This window comes from Helianthus annuus, chromosome 6 (genome assembly GCF_002127325.2).
Source record: "Helianthus annuus cultivar XRQ/B chromosome 6, HanXRQr2.0-SUNRISE, whole genome shotgun sequence".
In the NCBI taxonomy this organism is placed as follows: Eukaryota; Viridiplantae; Streptophyta; class Magnoliopsida; order Asterales; family Asteraceae; genus Helianthus; species Helianthus annuus.
In genome coordinates, this window is record NC_035438.2 from 41,410,935 (window position 1) to 41,430,512 (window position 19,578).

At 38.3% G+C, this 19,578-nt stretch overlaps 3 protein-coding genes across 5 annotated transcripts; all 3 read left to right on the top strand.

Moving 5' to 3' along the window:
- Positions 1-8,750: 8,750 nt before the first annotated feature.
- On the top strand, positions 8,751-9,236 carry LOC110944519 (extensin-like). The gene has a single exon (XM_022186179.1). It carries the CDS (start codon positions 8,751-8,753, stop codon positions 9,234-9,236), a length of 486 nt encoding a protein of 161 aa, XP_022041871.1.
- Positions 9,237-10,394: 1,158 nt separating this feature from the next.
- LOC110864961 (endonuclease III homolog 1, chloroplastic) lies at positions 10,395-14,883 on the top strand. Its single transcript, XM_022114136.2, has 4 exons — positions 10,395-10,552; positions 12,053-12,121; positions 12,473-13,185; positions 14,337-14,883. The coding sequence occupies exons 2-4, from the start codon at positions 12,075-12,077 to the stop codon at positions 14,672-14,674; spliced, it is 1,098 nt and encodes a 365-aa protein (XP_021969828.1). The 5' UTR covers positions 10,395-10,552; positions 12,053-12,074; the 3' UTR covers positions 14,675-14,883.
- LOC110864962 (G-type lectin S-receptor-like serine/threonine-protein kinase SD3-1) lies at positions 14,883-19,507 on the top strand. 3 transcript variants are annotated; one of them, XM_035974547.1, is made up of 2 exons: positions 14,883-15,026; positions 17,019-19,507. In XM_035974547.1, exon 2 carries the CDS (start codon positions 17,052-17,054, stop codon positions 19,314-19,316), a length of 2,265 nt encoding a protein of 754 aa, XP_035830440.1. In that variant the 5' UTR covers positions 14,883-15,026; positions 17,019-17,051; the 3' UTR covers positions 19,317-19,507. The 3 variants fall into 3 exon arrangements, with proteins under 3 accessions (XP_035830440.1, XP_021969829.1, XP_035830439.1); XM_022114137.2 differs by lacking the exon at positions 14,883-15,026 and adding an exon at positions 15,910-16,106; XM_035974546.1 differs by lacking the exon at positions 14,883-15,026 and adding an exon at positions 16,247-16,337.
- The last annotated feature ends 71 nt before the right edge of the window (positions 19,508-19,578 follow it).

Below are 19,578 nucleotides of genomic sequence, written 5' to 3' on the forward strand. Positions count from 1 at the left end.
TCAAACAAAGAGAAAAATGAGTTTTGAGAAAGATAAAGCTTACTACAAGAAATCTGTAGTTCCACCACGTTTTTATAATAACAAGAATCGAAACAATTGGTCGGGTGGTTATCAGGGGGGTGCTTATCAGAAAAAGAATGTTCATAACAAGAAGTTTGTTGAAAAGAAAAAGTTTGTGAACAGTTCGAGTTCACTTGCTGATGAAGAGAAAGAAATTTTTTCAAAATCACATGAAGAGTTCACTGAGAAAAGGGCTTCACAGTCTTAGTCTGAAGGCACAAGTCGAGTTGGTGATACTCGAACATGCTTCAGATGTAATCAAGTTGGTCACATTGCACGAAAGTGTACTAACGTGAAGCCTAAGACTGAAACTGTGAAGATTCAACAGAAGAAAGTTGATGTGAAAGGTAAAGCACCAATGGTTGCTGAGAAAAAGAGTGTGAAAAATGAACCCGTAAAGAAAGTGGTAACTAAAAACGACAAGTTTTATAAACGGGTTGCATTATCTCAACAAATTTGGAAACCTAAAACAGAGACGAAAATTTCAACTTCTGAGGTGAAAAAGGCTGAAGATTCAATTCCGACTGATTATGATGCAAATTTTCCACCTTTGAAGGCTGAAAACTTTAAAATTCAAGTTGCGAGAGTTAAAACTGTCAAGGTTACACCCAAGACTGATGAGGCTTGGGTGGACACAATGTTTGACTAAACAATTTAAATTGCCGGAGCTTTCTTGATCGTGAAGCATGAATTGGCATCTTTATTGAAGTGTTTAAATCATGTTGTTATATGTGCAGGATCTTCCGAGATTGGTCTCACGCTGGATTATGGACAGTGGAGCGTCTCGACATATGACAGGGAAGACTGCATTGCTGTATGATGTGAGAAATATCAATGGTGGTTACGTAGGTTTTGCGGGTAATCAAGGAGGAAGGATTGTTGGTGAAGGAACGTTATCCAACGGGATTGTGACGTTTGAAAGAGTTAATTACATTGCTGAGCTAGAGAACAATCTGCTGAGTATCTCCCAGATCTGTGACAGGATGTATACTACTCACTTCACTGATAAAGAATGTTTGATCTTGAAACCAGGATTTGTAATTCCTGAGGAATGGATTATCATGAGGGCACCGAGAGTTAATGATCTGTACGTGTTGGATATGAGCGTAGCTACTACAACCACGGGTCAAGCTCATTGTTTTGTGTCCAGAGCAACTGAGAAAGAATCGAGATTGTGGCACCGCAAGATGGGGCATATTCACCTAAGGAAGATGAATCACTTGGTGCACAACGATTTGGTTACAGGAGTTCATGTCAAAGGTTTTCATCTGGAAGGGGAGTGTATTAGCTGTGTCAAAGGCAAGCAGAAGAAAAAGTCACACCCTACAAAGCAAGTCAATTCAGTTTCGAGACCTCTGGAAAGACTTCACATGGATTTATTCGATCCTGTGAATGTCAAAAGTATTACAGGAGATTACTACTGTTTGGTCGTTACTGATGATTATTCCAGATTTTCGTGGTTTTCTTTCTTGAAAACGAAAGACGAAACATTTGACAGTTTGATGGCGTTGTTCAAAAGAATTGAGAATCTGTACCAAAGGCGTATTAAAAGAATTCGAAGTGATAATGGTACTGAATTCAAGAACAGCAAGATGGAAGAATTTTGTGACGAAAGAGGTATATTGCATGAGTTTAGTGCTCCGTACACTCCGCAGCAGAATGGAGTCGCAGAACGCAAAAACCGGACACTAATCGAGACGGCTAGAACTATGCTCGCAGATTTAAAATTACCGATAAATTTTTGGGCTGAAGCTGTTTCCGCCGCATGCTATACGCTCAACAGGGTTCTCACTGTCAAGAAGTTCAACAAAACATGCTTTGAGCTAATCAATAATCGCAAACCGAATTTGAAGTATCTAGAACCGTTCGGGTCACCCTGTACTGTTATAGAGCCTCATGGAAAGTTTGGTCCGAAGTGCATTGAGGGAATATTTGTTGGTTATGCAAATCCGATGCGACGTGTCTTCGTTCCAAGTGAGAAGCGGATTATTGAAGCTGGAAATGTTGAATGTCAAGGTTATTCTATGCCGCCGCAGAATCCTGGAGATTCATGGCGTTATCATTATGACAAACTGTGGGATTCGTTTGACATGAGAGAAGAATCAGAGGATGATGAAGATTTCTTTGATGAGCTGGATATTTTGCGACAGTATGAGTCGCAGCAAAGGTTCCCAGCTGAGTATTCTAGACGACCTCGGGAAACTTCAAATGATGATGAAGCAGGTCCTAGCAATGCTGGTGAAAATGATGATGAAGTTGCTCCTGGTAATCAGTCAGCAGGAAATGATGATCAAGAAGCTGAGAACATGCCGGTATTTGATCATGGTGATTCAGATTCTGAGGGGGAGCAGATTCAGGATTTAAGTCAAACAAACCAAATGAGTGAACAAGGTGCAAATCAAAATGTTACTAATCTGGAAGGCGATGTGGATGTTCCAAGCGAAGTAATGCCGCGAACTCTTTCATATCATCCAGAGGAGTTGATCATAGGAGAATTGCAAGCAGGCGTTCGCACGAGACGTCAAACTGACCAGGGCCTTACATGTTTTTATTCTACAGTAGCACCTTTACAAACTGAATTTTCATTAAGTTGTTTTATTTCGCAGATCGAACCGCGAACTTACAAAGAGGCGCTTACTGAAAACTCTTGGGTCATTGCGATGCAAGAAGAGTTAAGTCAGTTTGAAAAGTTAGGAGTGTGGAAGCTAGTTGATTTGCCGGATGGTCATAGAAAAATTAATACAAAATGGGTATTTAAGTGTAAGAGAGACGACAGAGGAGTTGTTGTAAGGAACAAAGCTCGACTCGTTGTTCAGGGCTTTAGTCAACAGGAGGGAATTGATTTTACTGAAGTCTATGCTCCTGTGGCACGACTAGAGGGAATCAGAATTTTCCTTGCATTTGCATCTTGGAAGAACTTCAAAGTATATCAGCTAGATGTAAAATCGGCGTTTCTTTATGGGAAGGTCAAAGAGGAGGTTTATGTCGGACAGCCGCCGGGCTTTTCTGACCCAATCCACAAAAACAAGGTCTACTTATTGGACAAAGCGCTGTATGGTTTACATCAGGCCCCAAGAGCTTGGTACGAGACTTTGTCTCAACACCTACTAGCCAACAGTTTCATACGTGGAAAAGCGGATGCCACTCTCTTCACTAAAGAGGTCGACGGTCATCTTCTGATAGTACAGATTTATGTGGATGATATAATCTTTAGGTCGACAAATAAGAACCTATGCAAAGATTTTGAATCAGTGATGAAGCAGAAATTTGAAAAGTCATCAATGGGGGGAGATGAAATTCTTTTTAGGTCTACAAGTTGAACAACTACCTGAGGGAATTTTCATTCACCAGACGAAGTACGTTCGTGATATTCTAGAGAAATTTGGGATGTCAAGTTCTACTCCAGCTGCTACCCCACTTGCAACAAATCATGGGATTCACCCAGATCTCACCGGAGACAGAGCTGATGAAACGTTCTATCGTTCCATGATAGGTTCTTTGATGTACCTAACTGCTTCACGTCCTGATATCATGTATCCAACGTGCCTCGCAGCAAGATATCAATCTAACCCGAGAGCTTCGCATATGATCATTGTGGAGAGGATATTACGCTACCTGAAAGGAACTCCTTCATTGGGGTTGTGGTATCCTAGGAAAGGCGATTTTACGCTCGAAGGGTATTCCGATTCGGATTTCGGATGCTGCAAAGTCAATACCAAATCAACAACTGCAGGATGCCAGTTCTTTGGACCTAGATTGGTTACCTGGCAGTGTAAGAAACAAACGTATGTGGCGCTATCTACATGTGAAGCGGAGTACGTGTCTGCTAGCAGTTGCTGCTCTCAGATCCTGTGGATACAGCAACAGATGTGCGACTACGGTTTGCAGTTTCTTAACACACCTCTTTTTGTTGATAATGAGGCCGCAATAAATATAACAAAGAATCCAGTACATCACGCTAAAACTAAACCCATAGAAATTCGTCATCGCTTTATTCGCGATTGTTTCGAGAAAAAGTTGATACGAATTGAGAAAATCCACACCGACGAACAGAAAGCTGATTTACATACCAAAGCTTTTGATAAAAATCGCTTTAAATATTTGTTAAAACTGAATGGTATGAAGCTTCTTTCGGTGTCGGATGGAATTGTCGGCGTTGATGAGAGTACTGTTGCGGATGAAGATGAGAAACAATCTGCAATGGTTTGTCGATTTTTTACTTGTTTTGGTATTTAGGGGGAGTAGAAATATGTATATAGATATATTTTCAGAAAAATACAAAAACAGTAAAAAATTCAAAAATACAAAAACATGATAAAATTTTAAAATCCAAAAACAATATAAAATCTGAAAAAAGAGCTTGTGTATAGAGGGAAAATGATAGTACATTGGCTAGACAATTACAGTATGCTAAAGAATTGTAAAGTTTAAATGAGTTAAACAATCTCACTAATGATGTGTCGATAGGTTTTCGCACATTTAGTAGATTTATTCGGGATATAAACCTGAAATTTCAAACTTCCGAAATTCGTGGGGAACACTACTTGGATATATAGGTAACCCCTGAAATCTCGTTTGAAAGGTCCCATATTCTGATATACTAGGTCTTTATACTCAGTGATATCTGGGGTATTATTCCGGGACTTCTGCTGAATGGAAGTTCTGACCTAGTCCCCGAATAATACTTTCTGCAAATGCTTGAAATATAGCATCGCCCTCAGCAAGCTGATGAAACAAAAAAATTGATAGTCGCTGCTGTTGTAACTAAAAGATCCTCTAAAGGGGACACACCGAAAAGTCGAAGCCGCCATCTCTCTGCGTATACGGAAGTATCGACCTGAGCTCTCACGGCCCTTGCATTTAACCCCTTACAGATATCATCTGTGGTATACTCACCTGTAAGACTGAATATTTGGGATTCTGGATACGGGAGTATATTCAAGAGTTGGGACACATGAATGAGCTAAGTTCTTAAGTCATCTAATTAGTATCCTGAGTAAATTGAAATGTGTGTAAGAATTTAAGATGGATCAGTATATCGACAATCGAGGTGAATTGTTTAAGTCTGAGCATTTAATGAAGCTTAACGGTACTTGTAATTTGTCTGAAAAGCTGATATGATTCCCTGACACGCTCACCAAAAATAAGTTTGTAAATAGTTTATTTTGTTTACTTTCTGCAATTTAAGTTTCTGTATTTCATTTCATAGTTTAGAACACATTAAAAACCCAAAAAGATTTTATTTCTGCTTTATTTTTCCGACAAACCAAAGTGGAGAGTTGATTGTTGGATTCTCAGATGTTGAAGCAGATGCAGGAAATTCTGGACTGAAGAATGAGGAGAGCTTATCTTGTTGAAGTTTGAGTTATTTACAAGATTAAACAAGTTCATTAACTTGATACTTGTTATTTTCAGAAAATGTGAAAAGTGTTGTTTTTAAAATCAGTTTGATTCGTCAAATGATCAACCAAGGTCATTAAGTTGAACTTGGTAGATTAATTGAGTAATCAGGGTCATTAATTTGGACCTGAATACTTGAGTGGATTTCTAGTACTGATAGACTGTGTGTTAGTGTTAAAAGATAGATTGTAATGTTTGATGTTTGAGACACAGGTTTTGAACTTCATTATTCCCACGGAAGCTAATTGTCAAAGCTTGAACCAGATCAAGATCTCAGATTCTAGCATATTGAGAAGGGAAGTCTGTGAAAGGGGGAGTCTGGATCAACTGTCAAAGGGAAGTCTGAAGATGGAGCCAGGACAAGATTGTGAACCTGTGAAGACAGAGTGTTGGAGAAAAGACCAAGACTGAAGACTCGGAGCTGAAGACTTCGTCAACATCCAAGGGGGAGTCTGTTGGTGCACGGAATGTCTGTTGACTATGTTTGCATTAAGTCTTAAGTCAAGATAGGTTAAATTGGAGCTTGAAAGTCAAATTAGGGTTTAATGTTGGGATTTCGCTCATGTGTACATATAGGTTAGAGGGATTTCGCTTATAGGGTCATTAGGGTTTCGCTCTTAGGTACTAGGGGGGTTTCGCTGTTATGGTCACATAGGGTTTCGCTTATATGTCATGCCATATGAGCGAAATCAGTCATAGTATATATACCTTAGTGTGTGATCTCATTTGTAACTTGGAGCGAAATCAGGTCATGCTTGTGGTAACGAAACTCTGTCAAAATCAATTCAGAAAGCATCAATATAGAAGGAATTAAAGAGGAAAAGCTGTTGTTACTTTGTGTACATTGATTCCGCCTTTATACGCAAAGATGAACTACCTTAACTGACTTTTCAGGGTCGCAAACCGGTCCAACACGACTTACCCTAGCTACCTAGGTTTAATTGGGTTTTTGACTGATCGGGACGACACGGTCACGTCAGGCTCTGCCTGACTCAGTCGTTGGAGTTCTGTCTCGTGTTACACCCGATTGATCTAGGGCTCCGTAACGCATGTCAAGGCTCTGCCTGACTCAGTCGTTGGAGTTCTGTCTCGAGTTGTACGGTTAATGTGATTTGGGTTATCTTACTAACACGTGTGTATTGTTTAATTTTAATAGATAATAACCAGGAAGCTACAATAGTATCACCTAAGTTAACAATGCGAGTACATCTTGTATTCTACAATTATAAATATTTTTGTAAAACCTCAAATGTTTTCAATTATACTTAACAGTGATTGAGTCTATGTATTCTACAATTACTGTCGGCATGTTGGGGTTTTGTATACATTATTTGAAATCCGTTACTATTGGACAAAGAGTTAGCCAATGAGTAGCATGACCCACAAGTCAGGATTGACAGTACTGAATAAGTAACTATGTAGATATAAAGATTTTAATCGCTCTCAATACTGTGAAGTTATGAAAACTGTTTTGATTAAACTGGGATGCACTCGCCAGTATTTCTTGCTGATAAAACCTTTAAAACGCGTTTAAGGTAACTTAATGTGAAGCCAATAGAAGCCAGCTGGAGAACACCGAAGGCTTAAAGTTGTGGCTATAGAAGTTACCTAAATAAAAAGGAGTTTATGTTTTTCAATAATTAGGGTTTACCCCTACAAATATATTGTCAAATGAAACTTGGATTTTATCCCATTTATTGATATAAAAATTTGGTGTTTAACTCTGATAAAAATATTTCCTAACTACGGTCTTGATGTATTCCGCTGGCAAATTAATAAACACCGATGCCACCCGCTCTGAGCGTGAGTACCCGCGGCCTCCCGCTCCCGGGGCAGGGGCTGTGACAATTTGATCAATTTAAAATGTTTGAAAGTATTTCTGGTTTTTTATTTAGTATAAAAAAGCTGAAATTATTAGATAATAATACTTTAAAACAACATTGTATTAATCTTGAAAGTTCTTTAAAACGTGATACTAGTATAGATATTGATGGCTTAGATTTATTTGAAGAATTAAAAGTTTTAAGACATATGATACATTTAGAATGCGACACCTCTATAAACATATTAAATTATATTAAAGATTTTAAATATTTTCGAAATGCTTATATTGCTTATAGAATAAGTTAACTGTTGCGTCAGCCGAAAGAAGCTTTTCTAAATTAAAATTGTTAAAAAATTATTTAAGATCTACAATATCACAAGAAAGATTGAATGGATTAGCTACTTTGTCAATTGAAAACGATTTTTTAGAAGAAACTGATTATGAAAGTTTTATTAAAAAGTTTGCATATGTTAAAGCTAGAAAAATAAACTTAATCTAAACATATCTTTACTAGGACAGGGATAGTGTACATTAATTCAAAAGTGTGAGAAGTGTTTTAAACCATTAGATCTTTGATCTAATGGTTGAGATCAGTAGGGAACAAATTTTAAATTGTGTTTTAATTATTTGGACTGATTTGAAAATTGTAGGGATAATAGTGTCTTTGTATATGTTTCAAATACGTAACTTCTCCTAAATTCTAGCGATTCAAATTTAAACTTATTCTAAAATTCGGACATTCAAAAAAATCCAGAAAATATGTAACTGCTACAAGAAATATATAACACTATACATCTATCATATAACACTATATAACACCGTATAACACTATGTAACACCATATAACACTATGTAACACTATATAACACTATTTAACAATATGTAACACTATACATCTATCATAGACATGCTATCAGAAAAATATAACACTATATAACACTATATAACTCTAATATAACACCATATAACCATCATATAACACCAAAAAAACTATATAACACCATATAACACTATATAAAAATATATAACACTATACAGTTCTGAACGAGATGACACAAATTCGTAGATTAATTCTTAATTTGTATTCCTATAATTAAGGGTGGTGGTTATGGAATGTTATCAATTAATTAAATCAATAAGAAAATTACTTGTTTACCCTTTTGAATTAATTTAGATTTAGGACACTTGTCATCACCATAATATTTCTCACCCTTCTCACACTTTTAGATTAATGTACAGGATCCTCTACCTCTTTACACATGCAACAAATATATAAGAATATAAAAAAAATTTAACTCCGCTAACAATAAACCTTATAGTTTATAATTTTTTTTAACTCCACCAACAATAAATCTTAGGTATCGTTTGGTATGCAGGAATGAGAGGTGGAATGGAATGGACCATTGTGAGGGAATGAAGAAAAGAGTGTTTGATTGGTCGATGGAATGGAATTGTACATTCCAAAATGCATTCTATTCCCTCAAAACCATTCCATCCGTCCCCCCTGTTTTTTTCCATTCCATTCCCTCTTCACCATTCATTAACACCACAACCCACCACCGTTGCTACCACACACCCCCACTACCACCGTAATCTGCCGCCGTTACCCACCTCCGCCGCCACCTGCCACCGCCGCTGCCACCACCTACCGCCGCTACCCACCTCCATCATCGCCACCGCCGTCGTCGCTACCCACCGTCGCCACTGCCACCTCCGATCATCGCCACCACCCACATTCGATCATCACTGCCACCATTGCCACTGCCACCTCCGATCACCGCCGCCACCCACCACCGCCACCGCCATCAACCGCCACCTCCGACTACCGTCGCCTCTGCTACCACCTCCGACCACCCCTGCCACCGCGCCACCTACCTCTACCGTCATCTACCACAACCACCGTTGTCACCATTCGCCGCCAACCGCCGCCGCCGCTACAACTGACAACTAGCACCACACCCCATCATCGCCCATCACTGGCCACCGCCATCTGATTTTATTCCTTCGTCTTTTTTCGCATACCAAACAACAAAAAGTAATTGTTCATTCCATTCACACATAGTAACCAAACAAGACATGGAATGGTAATGATCAATTCCATTACCTCATTCATTCTATTACCTCGTCAATTCCAATCCCCCGTCCATTCCATTACCCCATACCAAACAGACATAGTTTATTTTGCCGGTCACAAGCCCGGATAAAGGAGGAGGATTTTTCTCAACTTGTTTTGTTTTTGGAAAAAGGCCACAAACTTTTGCTTCGTCTTATAACACCAAAATAATTGAGCCGATCCTAATTCGAAAACAAATTAGGGAAGCGATCCCTCAACGGTTCCGAAATTAATCACGCATCAATCCACAGCCGAATACCATCCTCTTTACCCACTTTACCTCTAATCAAAAGTGCACTAGTTAGACACGTAGACAAACAAATGGTTTCTTGAAAATCCATTTTAATTTATACATGCTTGTGCCACAAATGTTGTATAGATCAATTTCGTGTATTTGTTTTCTAAAAGCTTTTTACGCATTCCATGTTGATGTAATTTATTTTTAACAACAATCATTTAATCACACTTTTAAATCCAAATAATTTGTCCACCATAAGATTCAAACCCTTAACTTTATAAGAAAGACCACCATTTTACACACCTACACCAGATGCCCATTTATCAATATTAGCGTTTAATGATACCCAAATATCTTTAGATTCACATATCCCTCATCATATAAAATGATACCCGCTATTTGATAGAGATATACTGATGCACGAGCATTTCAGCATATCTTATATTTTTATTTAAAATTTGAATTTCCCATTTTATCTTTTTCATAGTTATAAATAGGGCATCTAGGGTTTATTGTTTTTCAGTTTATGTTGATTATTGAAAAAAAGAACAATGTTCTTGAACCTTTCGGTTCGTATTTATCGTCATTGATTACTGATTGTTCTTGAGCCATTTGATTGCACGCAAAACTGCATCATATACCTTTGAAAGCTGTTCCAAAAAAAAAAAAAAGACGCCTTTTTTCCAAAAAAAAAAAAAAAAAGACGCCTTTTAGAAAAGAGTTCGGAGGTTCAAACCCAAATAACGGAAGAATATAGAATTATTATGTTAAAAAAATTATAATTATAATATTGTCACGCAAGCAGAAGGTACGAACTTCTATTGCGCAAGTGAACTTTAGATATTTAGGGCTACTTATAAGGTATAATTTGGAGCCACGGCATTTGAAGGTGGGAAGGAACTCCGATGAAGCTATTGTAAGTGCACTTCTCTCTCCCCCTTTGTGTAAAGTAAAGTAGGCTCTTTAAATTCGATCGATCATAAACCATTGATTTTGAAGACAAATGTATGTTCGGTAGCTTGTCTTGCGTTACTTACAGGACAATGGATGACTCATTGCACAACCTAGGGGTGAGCAAGTTTAGGTCCGGACCGAAAATAACCGAGAACCGAACCGAAAAATACCCAACCCGACCCGAACCCAAGTACCTAGGTATTTAAATCGGTTCCAATTTTTCATATAAAATAGGGTCGGGGCGGTTCTCGGTTCTTTTCATGGTGAAACCCGACTTGGACCTATGACCGGAACCGACCCTATATTTAGAGTAGTGAATCGGTTCTGTATTTTATGTTTGATCGGTTCTCGGGTCGGGTTTTCCCTTTTGCTCACCCCTAGCACAACCAGATGTCCATTAACATCTGAACTAGAAGAAGAACAAGGCTCTGTATAAAATACCCCAGTAGCTTTCAGAAAGTTTTATCCTTTTTATGGGAAAGATTCGGGATCATACACTACTTAATGTTTTTTATATATATTTTTTAGAGCTATATATCTTTTATTAGGGTTTAATTGTGGAACATGTTGGTTAAATTTTGAGGATTAGCTTTTGGAAAGTAACCCTTGATTGGGATGACAAGATATCAAACTTTTCATAACAAATTGTTTTTAGCATTTGTAATCAAATATATGGAACACCCATGGTTTTAAAAACGGTTGAGGCGAAACGCCCAAAAAACGATTCTGAGGCGCACCTCAGGGGGTTTCTATTGTACGTGCGCCTCAGAGGGGCTGAGGCGCTAAAAAGGTTGCGCCTAAGGGGTTTCTGATATTTGTTTTTGACTTTTTGTGTCAATTTCAAGCAATTTATGTCTTTTTTATGTGTCTTTTTGATGAATTTAGTTAGTATTATTATTTTTATAAGATATATAATTTTTATTTTTTAATTCCGTGTCGGTTCGCCTCGAGGCTTACGCCTCGTGAAGCGAAGGGAAAACGCCTCGAAACTCATTTATGTTTTTTTAAACCTTGGGAACACCTTACCTTAGAGGTTTTTGAATCAAATTTGGTGTAATTTAGCATTTATAGATTGGCTTCTCCTATCGATGATGGTCTCAATTGCTTGATTTGTAAGGATGGAATCGTTTAGTGTAAACGAGAGAGAATATTACTTGCCAATGTTAAGCTTTTTACATCATGATTTATCTAATCTAATTTATCCTTTTTTGGTTAATCTCTCTTTGTTCATTATTTGCTAATTTGTCTCAAAAATGATTGCCTGCGTTCATACAACACAAGAACTAAATCAACTAGGATTCATGCTTTCAAAAAAGAACTTTCTTTGATAAGCATGATGGGTCCATTTGTTATCAAGGGAGAATTTTGATGTCTATGAACTATAATTGAGATGTTTTAGCATCAGGTTTTTTCGTAAGTAGGTATTTTTCTTCTAATTTCTTTATTCTTCTTTTCATTTTAGTGAGGAACAGGAACACTAGTTTATGTGCACGCGCTATCGGCAAGCGGCTCACATGCTCATCCAGTTACGGTATGTTCTACCGCTTTGTATCTATTAAGTGTTCTGCATTTATTATTATTTTTAACTTTGTAAGATGTTATTATTACAATTTGTCACTTAACTTGAGCTTTTTTAGACAGAGCAAGACAGCAAGAGTATGTTCTAAAATTAGATATACAATCTGGCATTTCATAATAAGTTTTTGAGGTCAAAGTTCAACGTTTATATCATTAGTTTGACGTTATCATTGATTTATGTGAATGAAAATGTATTGCTTTGGAGTCTTGGAACCTCGAGTCCTTTTTATCTTGTATTTCTAAACTCTAAAAACGATCACTCGTTTTTTATCTCATTTCCTTTTTTTTCCATCTTTCTTCACAGAAACTACACGCTTCTTCCCTTAGCTTTGTCACAAGCCAAATCCACCGATAGAATGCATACCAGAGCGACATCTATAAAAGCGGAAATGGCATCTTCAGAGCAGAACCCGAAGTCCGAATCAGATATCCGTGTTTTCGTTAGGAGAAAGAGATCGAGGAAGCCACAAATCATTACCGAAAATATCGTAAAAGTAGAGCCTCAAGACCAGAAGTTAGGTAGCCTACCTGACATTGAAGAATTTGCATATAAAAAGCCTGAAATCAACTTACCTCAGAGAAAATCTAAACCCATCATGAATAATAACGATAAAACCGAGGTCAAAGTCAAACCACCATCAAGTTGGGTCAAAGTTCTAGAAGGAATTCGTGAAATGAGATCGTTAGAAGATGCTCCGGTAGACTCTATGGGATGTGAGAAAGCCGGTAATTCTCTTCCTCCTAAAGAACGGAGGTTTGCTGTTTTAATATCTTCGCTTTTGTCGAGCCAGACCAAAGATAATGTTACGCATGGAGCCATACAACGTCTCCTTGACAACAATCTTCTCAAACCGGAAATGATCGACAACGCTGATGAATCAACCATAAAAGACTTGATTTACCCGGTTGGATTTTACACAAGAAAAGCCGCCAACATGAAGAAAATTGCAAAGATATCGCTGTTAAACTACGATGGAGATATTCCTAGCACTCTCGAGGCATTGCTGTCACTTCCAGGTAGAGCTGACAAAACGGGTTGGGCCGGGTGGGTTAGGTAATGGGTCAAAATGGGTCTTTTTGAACGGGTCACAACAGGTCGGGACCGTCAGGTCAGGTTGACTTTCGACTCGTTTTCGTTTTAGCAAAAATTTCTGACTAAATCTGTTAACCTGACCCGTTATAGAATATAGATATAAACTAGAATTTTGACCCGTGGCGGCAAAGTCGCGTTTGTGACTTCGTTACACACGTAACGATGATGACATTAACGTGTGGTCAGTGGTGCGCGCACGTGACAATACGCGTTTTTTTTACTTTGTTACACACGTTACATTCGTGACATTAACATCATTAGACATAGATAAAAAAGAGTATATCTCGGACGTTGCGGTGTAAAGTCGTAAGAGTAATTTAAACAAAAGGAGGTGTCAAGTTATTAAGTAGAAAAGGTTGGAGGGTCAAAGTTGTCAATTACCAAAAGTAGAGGGTTGTAAAAGTAATTTAAACAAAAGGAACAGCAACAACAACAACAACCAAACCCAGTAAATCCCACAAATAGCAAAGCTATCGATAGGGTCTTGGGAGGGTGAGATGTAGGCAAACCTTACCACTATCCCTAGAGATAGAGAGGCTGCTTCCAGTGAGACCCACAGCTCCAAAGATCACAACAGACAATTAAAATATATCATAATTAACATAGACCATGAGGAGTGTATCTATATAGAGCTACCAATAACAGTTTTGAAGAAGTATGTGGTACAAATAGACAAAATCATAACCTATTAACTTTGCAACCAAAAACCAACTTACTTAAATTCCACCTAATATGTATGCAAATATAGGATCCAATGACACTCCTAAGACGAAAACGGTCCCCTCTCAAAAAGTCCTTAACCTTAATCTTACGTCTCCAACAAAAGGAAGTGTCAAGTTATTAAATAGAAAAGGTTGGAGGGTCAAAGTTGTCAATTACCAAAAGTTAGAAGTGAATGTGTAACTAACTTAAAGATGAGGTTTAATAGTGTTTCATGTCAAAAGTTTGAGGGTTAATAAATAGTGAATGTTGTGAAAAGTTTGAGGGTTAATAGAGAAAGGTCCACCGGCCTTTCTCTTTTAAGAGTATATATATAATGAGTTAAAAACATAAAATTACTACCATCTCCTTGCAGGTATTGGTCCCAAGATGGCTCATTTGGTGATGAATGTAGCATGGAATAATGTTCAAGGGATATGTGTAGATACTCATGTGCACCGTATTTGTAACCGTCTTGGTTGGGTCCCACAGACGAAAACACCAGAGGAAACAAGAGAGGCGTTGCAAATGTGGCTTCCTAACGAAGAATGGGTCCCGATTAATCCACTTTTGGTGGGTTTTGGACAAACTATATGTACCCCTCTTCGACCTTCTTGCAGTTTATGTAGCGTTAATGGGCTTTGCCCATCTGCATTTCGCGAGGCTACACCCAAGAAAGTATCACGCGTGAAAACAAAACCTAGCGAGTCATGATCTTTGTTATAGCATGTAAGTTTTTGTGAGGCGTTTTTTTCTAAACCGTTATATGTGTAGTGTTCTTGCTAGTTTAAGTATAACTTGCCCAGTGGCTTATGAACCAGCTGGCCTGAGTTTTTTTTGTCTCGGTGAAAATAGGTTCTTGACTCGTTGCTAAACTCAACTATGTGCTAGTGTATTCAGTTTTTTAGGAAAAAAGTATTAAATGTTTGTGTAATCCCTGTATGATTTACTAGGGTTGTTCTTGACTCCTGGATGGGTTGATGTCGGTTACTTTGTGCACTGGTGGTAAAACGGTTTCGGGTTGAAACAGGTCACATGTGTCATGGAGTGATACCGACTCATTGGGGTAAACACTTTCTCATCTTGATGGCATGTATGTTTATATAAATGAAAGAATTATGAAAATACAACGTCAACTTTAGTTTATTTATTCCAAACTATATATACCCAAAAAGTATATTAATATAATTTCTAAAAGCTAACATCTGATAGGTAATGTAATATAATTTATGAAGTTGCTAAATTATTAAACAGATACACAGAAAAAAACTAATGCACGAAGGGTTTACATGATTACATATTTAAGAAACTTTTTTTCCATGTCATTAATACATGCAGCTAGTTATGCATAACGTTGTACAACACCACTCACTTAAGTAGCTGGTCCATATGTTATAAACCAACCACAAACAACAATTGAATACCTTTCGATATGTTTGAATTAGCGACACCCGATAAAAAAACCATGGAGACATAATTTCATGCCTTAAAACAACAAACTCAAGTACTTTGTTATCAAACCTGATTATTTTCTGAAATAGATAAATAACTACGTTATGATTTTCTAAATAAAATTTTTTTATATATTACCCTAGTATTTTGTAAGTTTCCCATAAGACCACGTGTAGTCAGTCATTAAGCCCCTCAGGCGGTGTTATGTGACAAGTGGTGAAACACGTAAGAGAGTGGCTTTATGGGATATCACAAGAGGGTGTATTGATAAGGGGGTTATATAACCCCTTCAATTATACATACATATATATAATTGGGTCACACCGTGAATATTTTTGCGAGGAAACAAAACAATCAGCACATAGCGCCAGCCGTAGCAATGTGGCCGGGCGCTATGGGGCGCAAAGGGTGTCTCCGACGGTATATACCGCCCCACTACGGATGGCCTAAAATAAACCACCATTGTACACTACTACACTTTATAATAAAAAGCTATCACTGTTAACCCACCAAAAGGCAGAAGAATAAGCTACAAAAGTCCACAACTCACCATTCCACTTTCTGGACACTCTGCCCCTCCTCCTTCACGGGTGCACTCGCCGGAGAACCCTCCACCTCCGGCAGCTCCTTCCGGCGACAATGTACTAACACATGCAATAAATGTGCTTCAGTTGGATTTGACTTCTCCTTCTTGGTTTGTCACATCTTTTACCATTAATCTATCCTGATTCTCCAACCTAGTACAATTAATATTACTTCATTTATTCTGCAATCACTCCAAACTTTCTTTTTATCTAAACTTCATTCATTTTGCTGCATATTTTAAACAACTACACTTCAATTCTTTGGTGTGTGTAATCATCAGTTTGATATTTTAACCCATTCACAGATTCTGGATTCCTTTCTGAATCTTGAGTGTCTGCGTGTAAGACTTGTTAGATTCAGCTGCATTTACTTCACTTTTAACATCAAGTTCTCATTTTTTTTTTCTTTTGTCAGGTCATAATCTTTAGGCCCCATGAAAAATTCAGGATTTTTAAACCATTATTGAAATTTCAAGATTGGAATTTTTTTTTCTTGGTTCATAAACACAAAAAGGAAAATTCATTATTTATTTTTTATACAGTTCTGTGTTTATTTTCTGCATTTACTCAAGTTTAAACACTTATCTTCTCTCTTTCCCTTATTTTAGTTCATAATATTCCATACCCATCATCATATTCAGGTTTAACAATTATATATTCTATTAAACATTATTGATTATGATACTTAAAGTTTCAATCTATATATGTGAATTGTTTAGCATAATTTCCTTAGAACTCTTGTTTGACCTGCAGAAAGTCTTTGCTTATGCTCAAATGGTCATCCTATCTGCCTAATCTGGGACCCATTTTCACCAAAATTTCATGTCACCCATCATTAAATTCATAACATTTGATCTGATCATATACCCATTTTGAATATTTGTTACTTATGTCCATGCTTTGGTTAAGGTGGACCATCAAATGACCATAATTTATTCTTCATTCATCACATGCTAATTCAGTCTTATATTTAATATATAAAAAAATTGTTTGGACTAAATTCAAACTGGTTGAATGTGCAGAGATCAAGACTGCAAATTTAGGCATATGCAGGTATGCTTGAAATCTGTTTGCTTGTCGCTGTTCTCTCGCCGGTTGTTTTCGCGCAAATTCCGTTGGGTTCAAGGCTATCAGTGGAGGCTAACAATCATTGGATTTCTGCTAATGGAGATTTCACAATTGGGTTCTTTAATAGCTTGAATGAGTATGGTCTGGGGATCCGTATAAGCTCGGGTTTGATACCACTTCAGAAACAACCCGTTGTTTGGATTGCTGGTGGTGACTTAAGAGTGGGAAACAAGTCGTATTTCGAGCTCACAAACGATGGAGATTTGGTTCTTTTCGACTCCACAAGGGGAGTTATTGTTTGGGCAAGCGAAACCACCAATTCATTTGTTGATTCAGCAGTGTTGCAAGATGACGGTAATTTTGTTCTTTTGAAAAAGAATAAAAACATTGTTTGGCAAAGCTTTGATACTCCATATGACACACTTCTCCCGGGCCAGAATTTGTCAGCAAATCGAGTGTTGCGAGCTGCTAGCTTAAAGTCGGTTTCGAGTTTTTACACTCTTCGAATCGGTGTGGCGGGTGATTTGGAGCTCAAATGGGAAAACGATGTTGTTTATTGGAGAAGTGCATCATTGCATTCGAGATCGGCTCTGCGAGCCGTGCTTGCTTCTGATGGAGCACTACAACTGTTTGATCACATGTCAAGCCCAATATGGTCAGCATTTGGTCAAGATCATGGTGAGCCAGACGTCAAGTTCCGGATCCTTCGGTTAGACGTGGATGGAAATCTTCGTCTACACTCCTGGTCGAAAAACTCGAGTTCGTGGAAATTAGTTTGGCAAGCTGTCGAGAATCAATGCGATGTTTTCGCAACTTGTGGGCTCACCGGAATCTGTGCGTTTAACGAATCGGGCTTTCCCGTCTGTAAATGCCCGTTTACTTTATCGTCACTTCAGGGTTCGAAATGCTTGCTTCCGTATCAGCAAAGCTGTGAATCGGGTTCCTCTATGGTTAAACTCGACCACACCTCGTTGCATGCTATTTTCCCACCTAATGAAACCGTTATCTCTCGAGTTAGCTCTACGCAGTGTCGAATCTTGTGTGAACAAGACCATCTTTGCACTGCTGCAACCTTTACGAATGATGGAACCGCAATTTGCAAAATCAAGAAAACCCAATACGTTAGCGGTCAGTCGGGTCCGTCCGTAACTTCTATTTCATTTGTCAAAAGATGCAATGATCCTTTAGCGGTTCTACCCAATCTGACCAAACGTAAACCAGAATCTCCCTCACAAAACACTCCTCCAACAGTAGATCATCTCTCAGTTTGTGTTTCTTGTGTGATTGGAGTCAGTGGTGGAACGATTATCCTGTTTATCATGATCCACTTAGCGCTAACGGGCTTTTGGATTTATCGGAAAAGGTATAGTTTCACCGCTCGGGATTTTTCAACCTACAGTAAAGACTGTCCGAATCCTAGCGGTTTGCTTGCTTTGTCATATAGCCAAGTGAAGGACGTTACAGATAATTTTAAGCACCGGGTCGGGCCAAATACATTCAAGGGCTTTCTCCCGGAAAAACAGCCCGTTTTGGTGAAAGATTATAGCATCACGAATGTGGCCCCGCGGAAGTTTAGATCCGTGGTTTTAAAACTCGGAAGTGTTCATCATAGAAACCTTGTGAGACTACAAGGTTATTGTTGTGAATCGAGTTATAGATTCTTGGTGTGCGAGTACCTCAAGAATGGCTCGCTCGACAAGTGTTTGGAGGATCCGGTGATACGCAAGAGGCTGACCTGGCGGAAAAGGTTGAATGTTTGTTTAGCCGTCGCAAGGGCAGTTTCGTACTTACACATGGGGTGTCGGGAGTTTGTTGGTCATGGAAGTTTAAGTTGCGAAAACGTTGTTTTGGATGATAGCTTAGAAGCTAAAGTGGATGAATTCGGTTTAAGTAATTTTCTTGGTGACGGTTCAGATGGTGGTGGTGGCGGTGGCGGTGCAAGAGACATACTAGACTTCGGATACGTTGTGCTGGCGGTGGTAAGTGGTGACCCGAAGGTCAACCGTGGAGGTTGTGATCGGGCCTATGAGAAATGGGCGGGTGGCAATGCGGGAGAGATTGTTGATAAAACGATAGATAGTGGTGTTAATGGCGATGAATTGGAGCGTGTTTTGAGAATAATGTTTTGGTGTTTACAATCAGATGAGAGAATGAGGCCTACAATGGGAGAGATTGTTAACGTGTTAGAGGGTGCGATGACGGTGGATCCACCGCCACCCCCTTCAGTTTGCCGGAAAAAAGTTTCCGGTTGAATCAGACTCCGATGATTAGGAGTCTAATGAAATATATGTTTCTTGTTCTTGTTTACATGGAAGGCTAACTTAGAGGGGTACAAGGTTTTAGAATGGCCAAAGGATTTTGTTATCCAAATGGGAAAGATAAACTTGTTTATAAAAATAAACTTGTTTATAAAAATATAAAAGATAAGTAATGAAATTAAAATTTGGCCTTGGTTTTGTCACGGGAGGTATATCCACTGGGTGCAACTTTAAGGGAACCAAATGAGTAGTAATT

Coding starts and splice junctions, on each gene's coding strand:
- LOC110864962 (XM_035974547.1), top strand. CDS start 17,052: ATGCTTGAAATCTGTTTGCTTGTCGCTGTTCTCTCGCCGGTTGTTTTC.
- LOC110944519 (XM_022186179.1), top strand. CDS start 8,751: ATGCATTCTATTCCCTCAAAACCATTCCATCCGTCCCCCCTGTTTTTT.
- LOC110864961 (XM_022114136.2), top strand. CDS start 12,075: ATGTGCACGCGCTATCGGCAAGCGGCTCACATGCTCATCCAGTTACG. Junction 12,122..12,472: donor CACATGCTCATCCAGTTACG/GTATGTTCTACC, acceptor CTTTCTTCACAG/AAACTACACGCTTCTTCCCT. Junction 13,186..14,336: donor GGCATTGCTGTCACTTCCAG/GTAGAGCTGACA, acceptor ATCTCCTTGCAG/GTATTGGTCCCAAGATGGCT.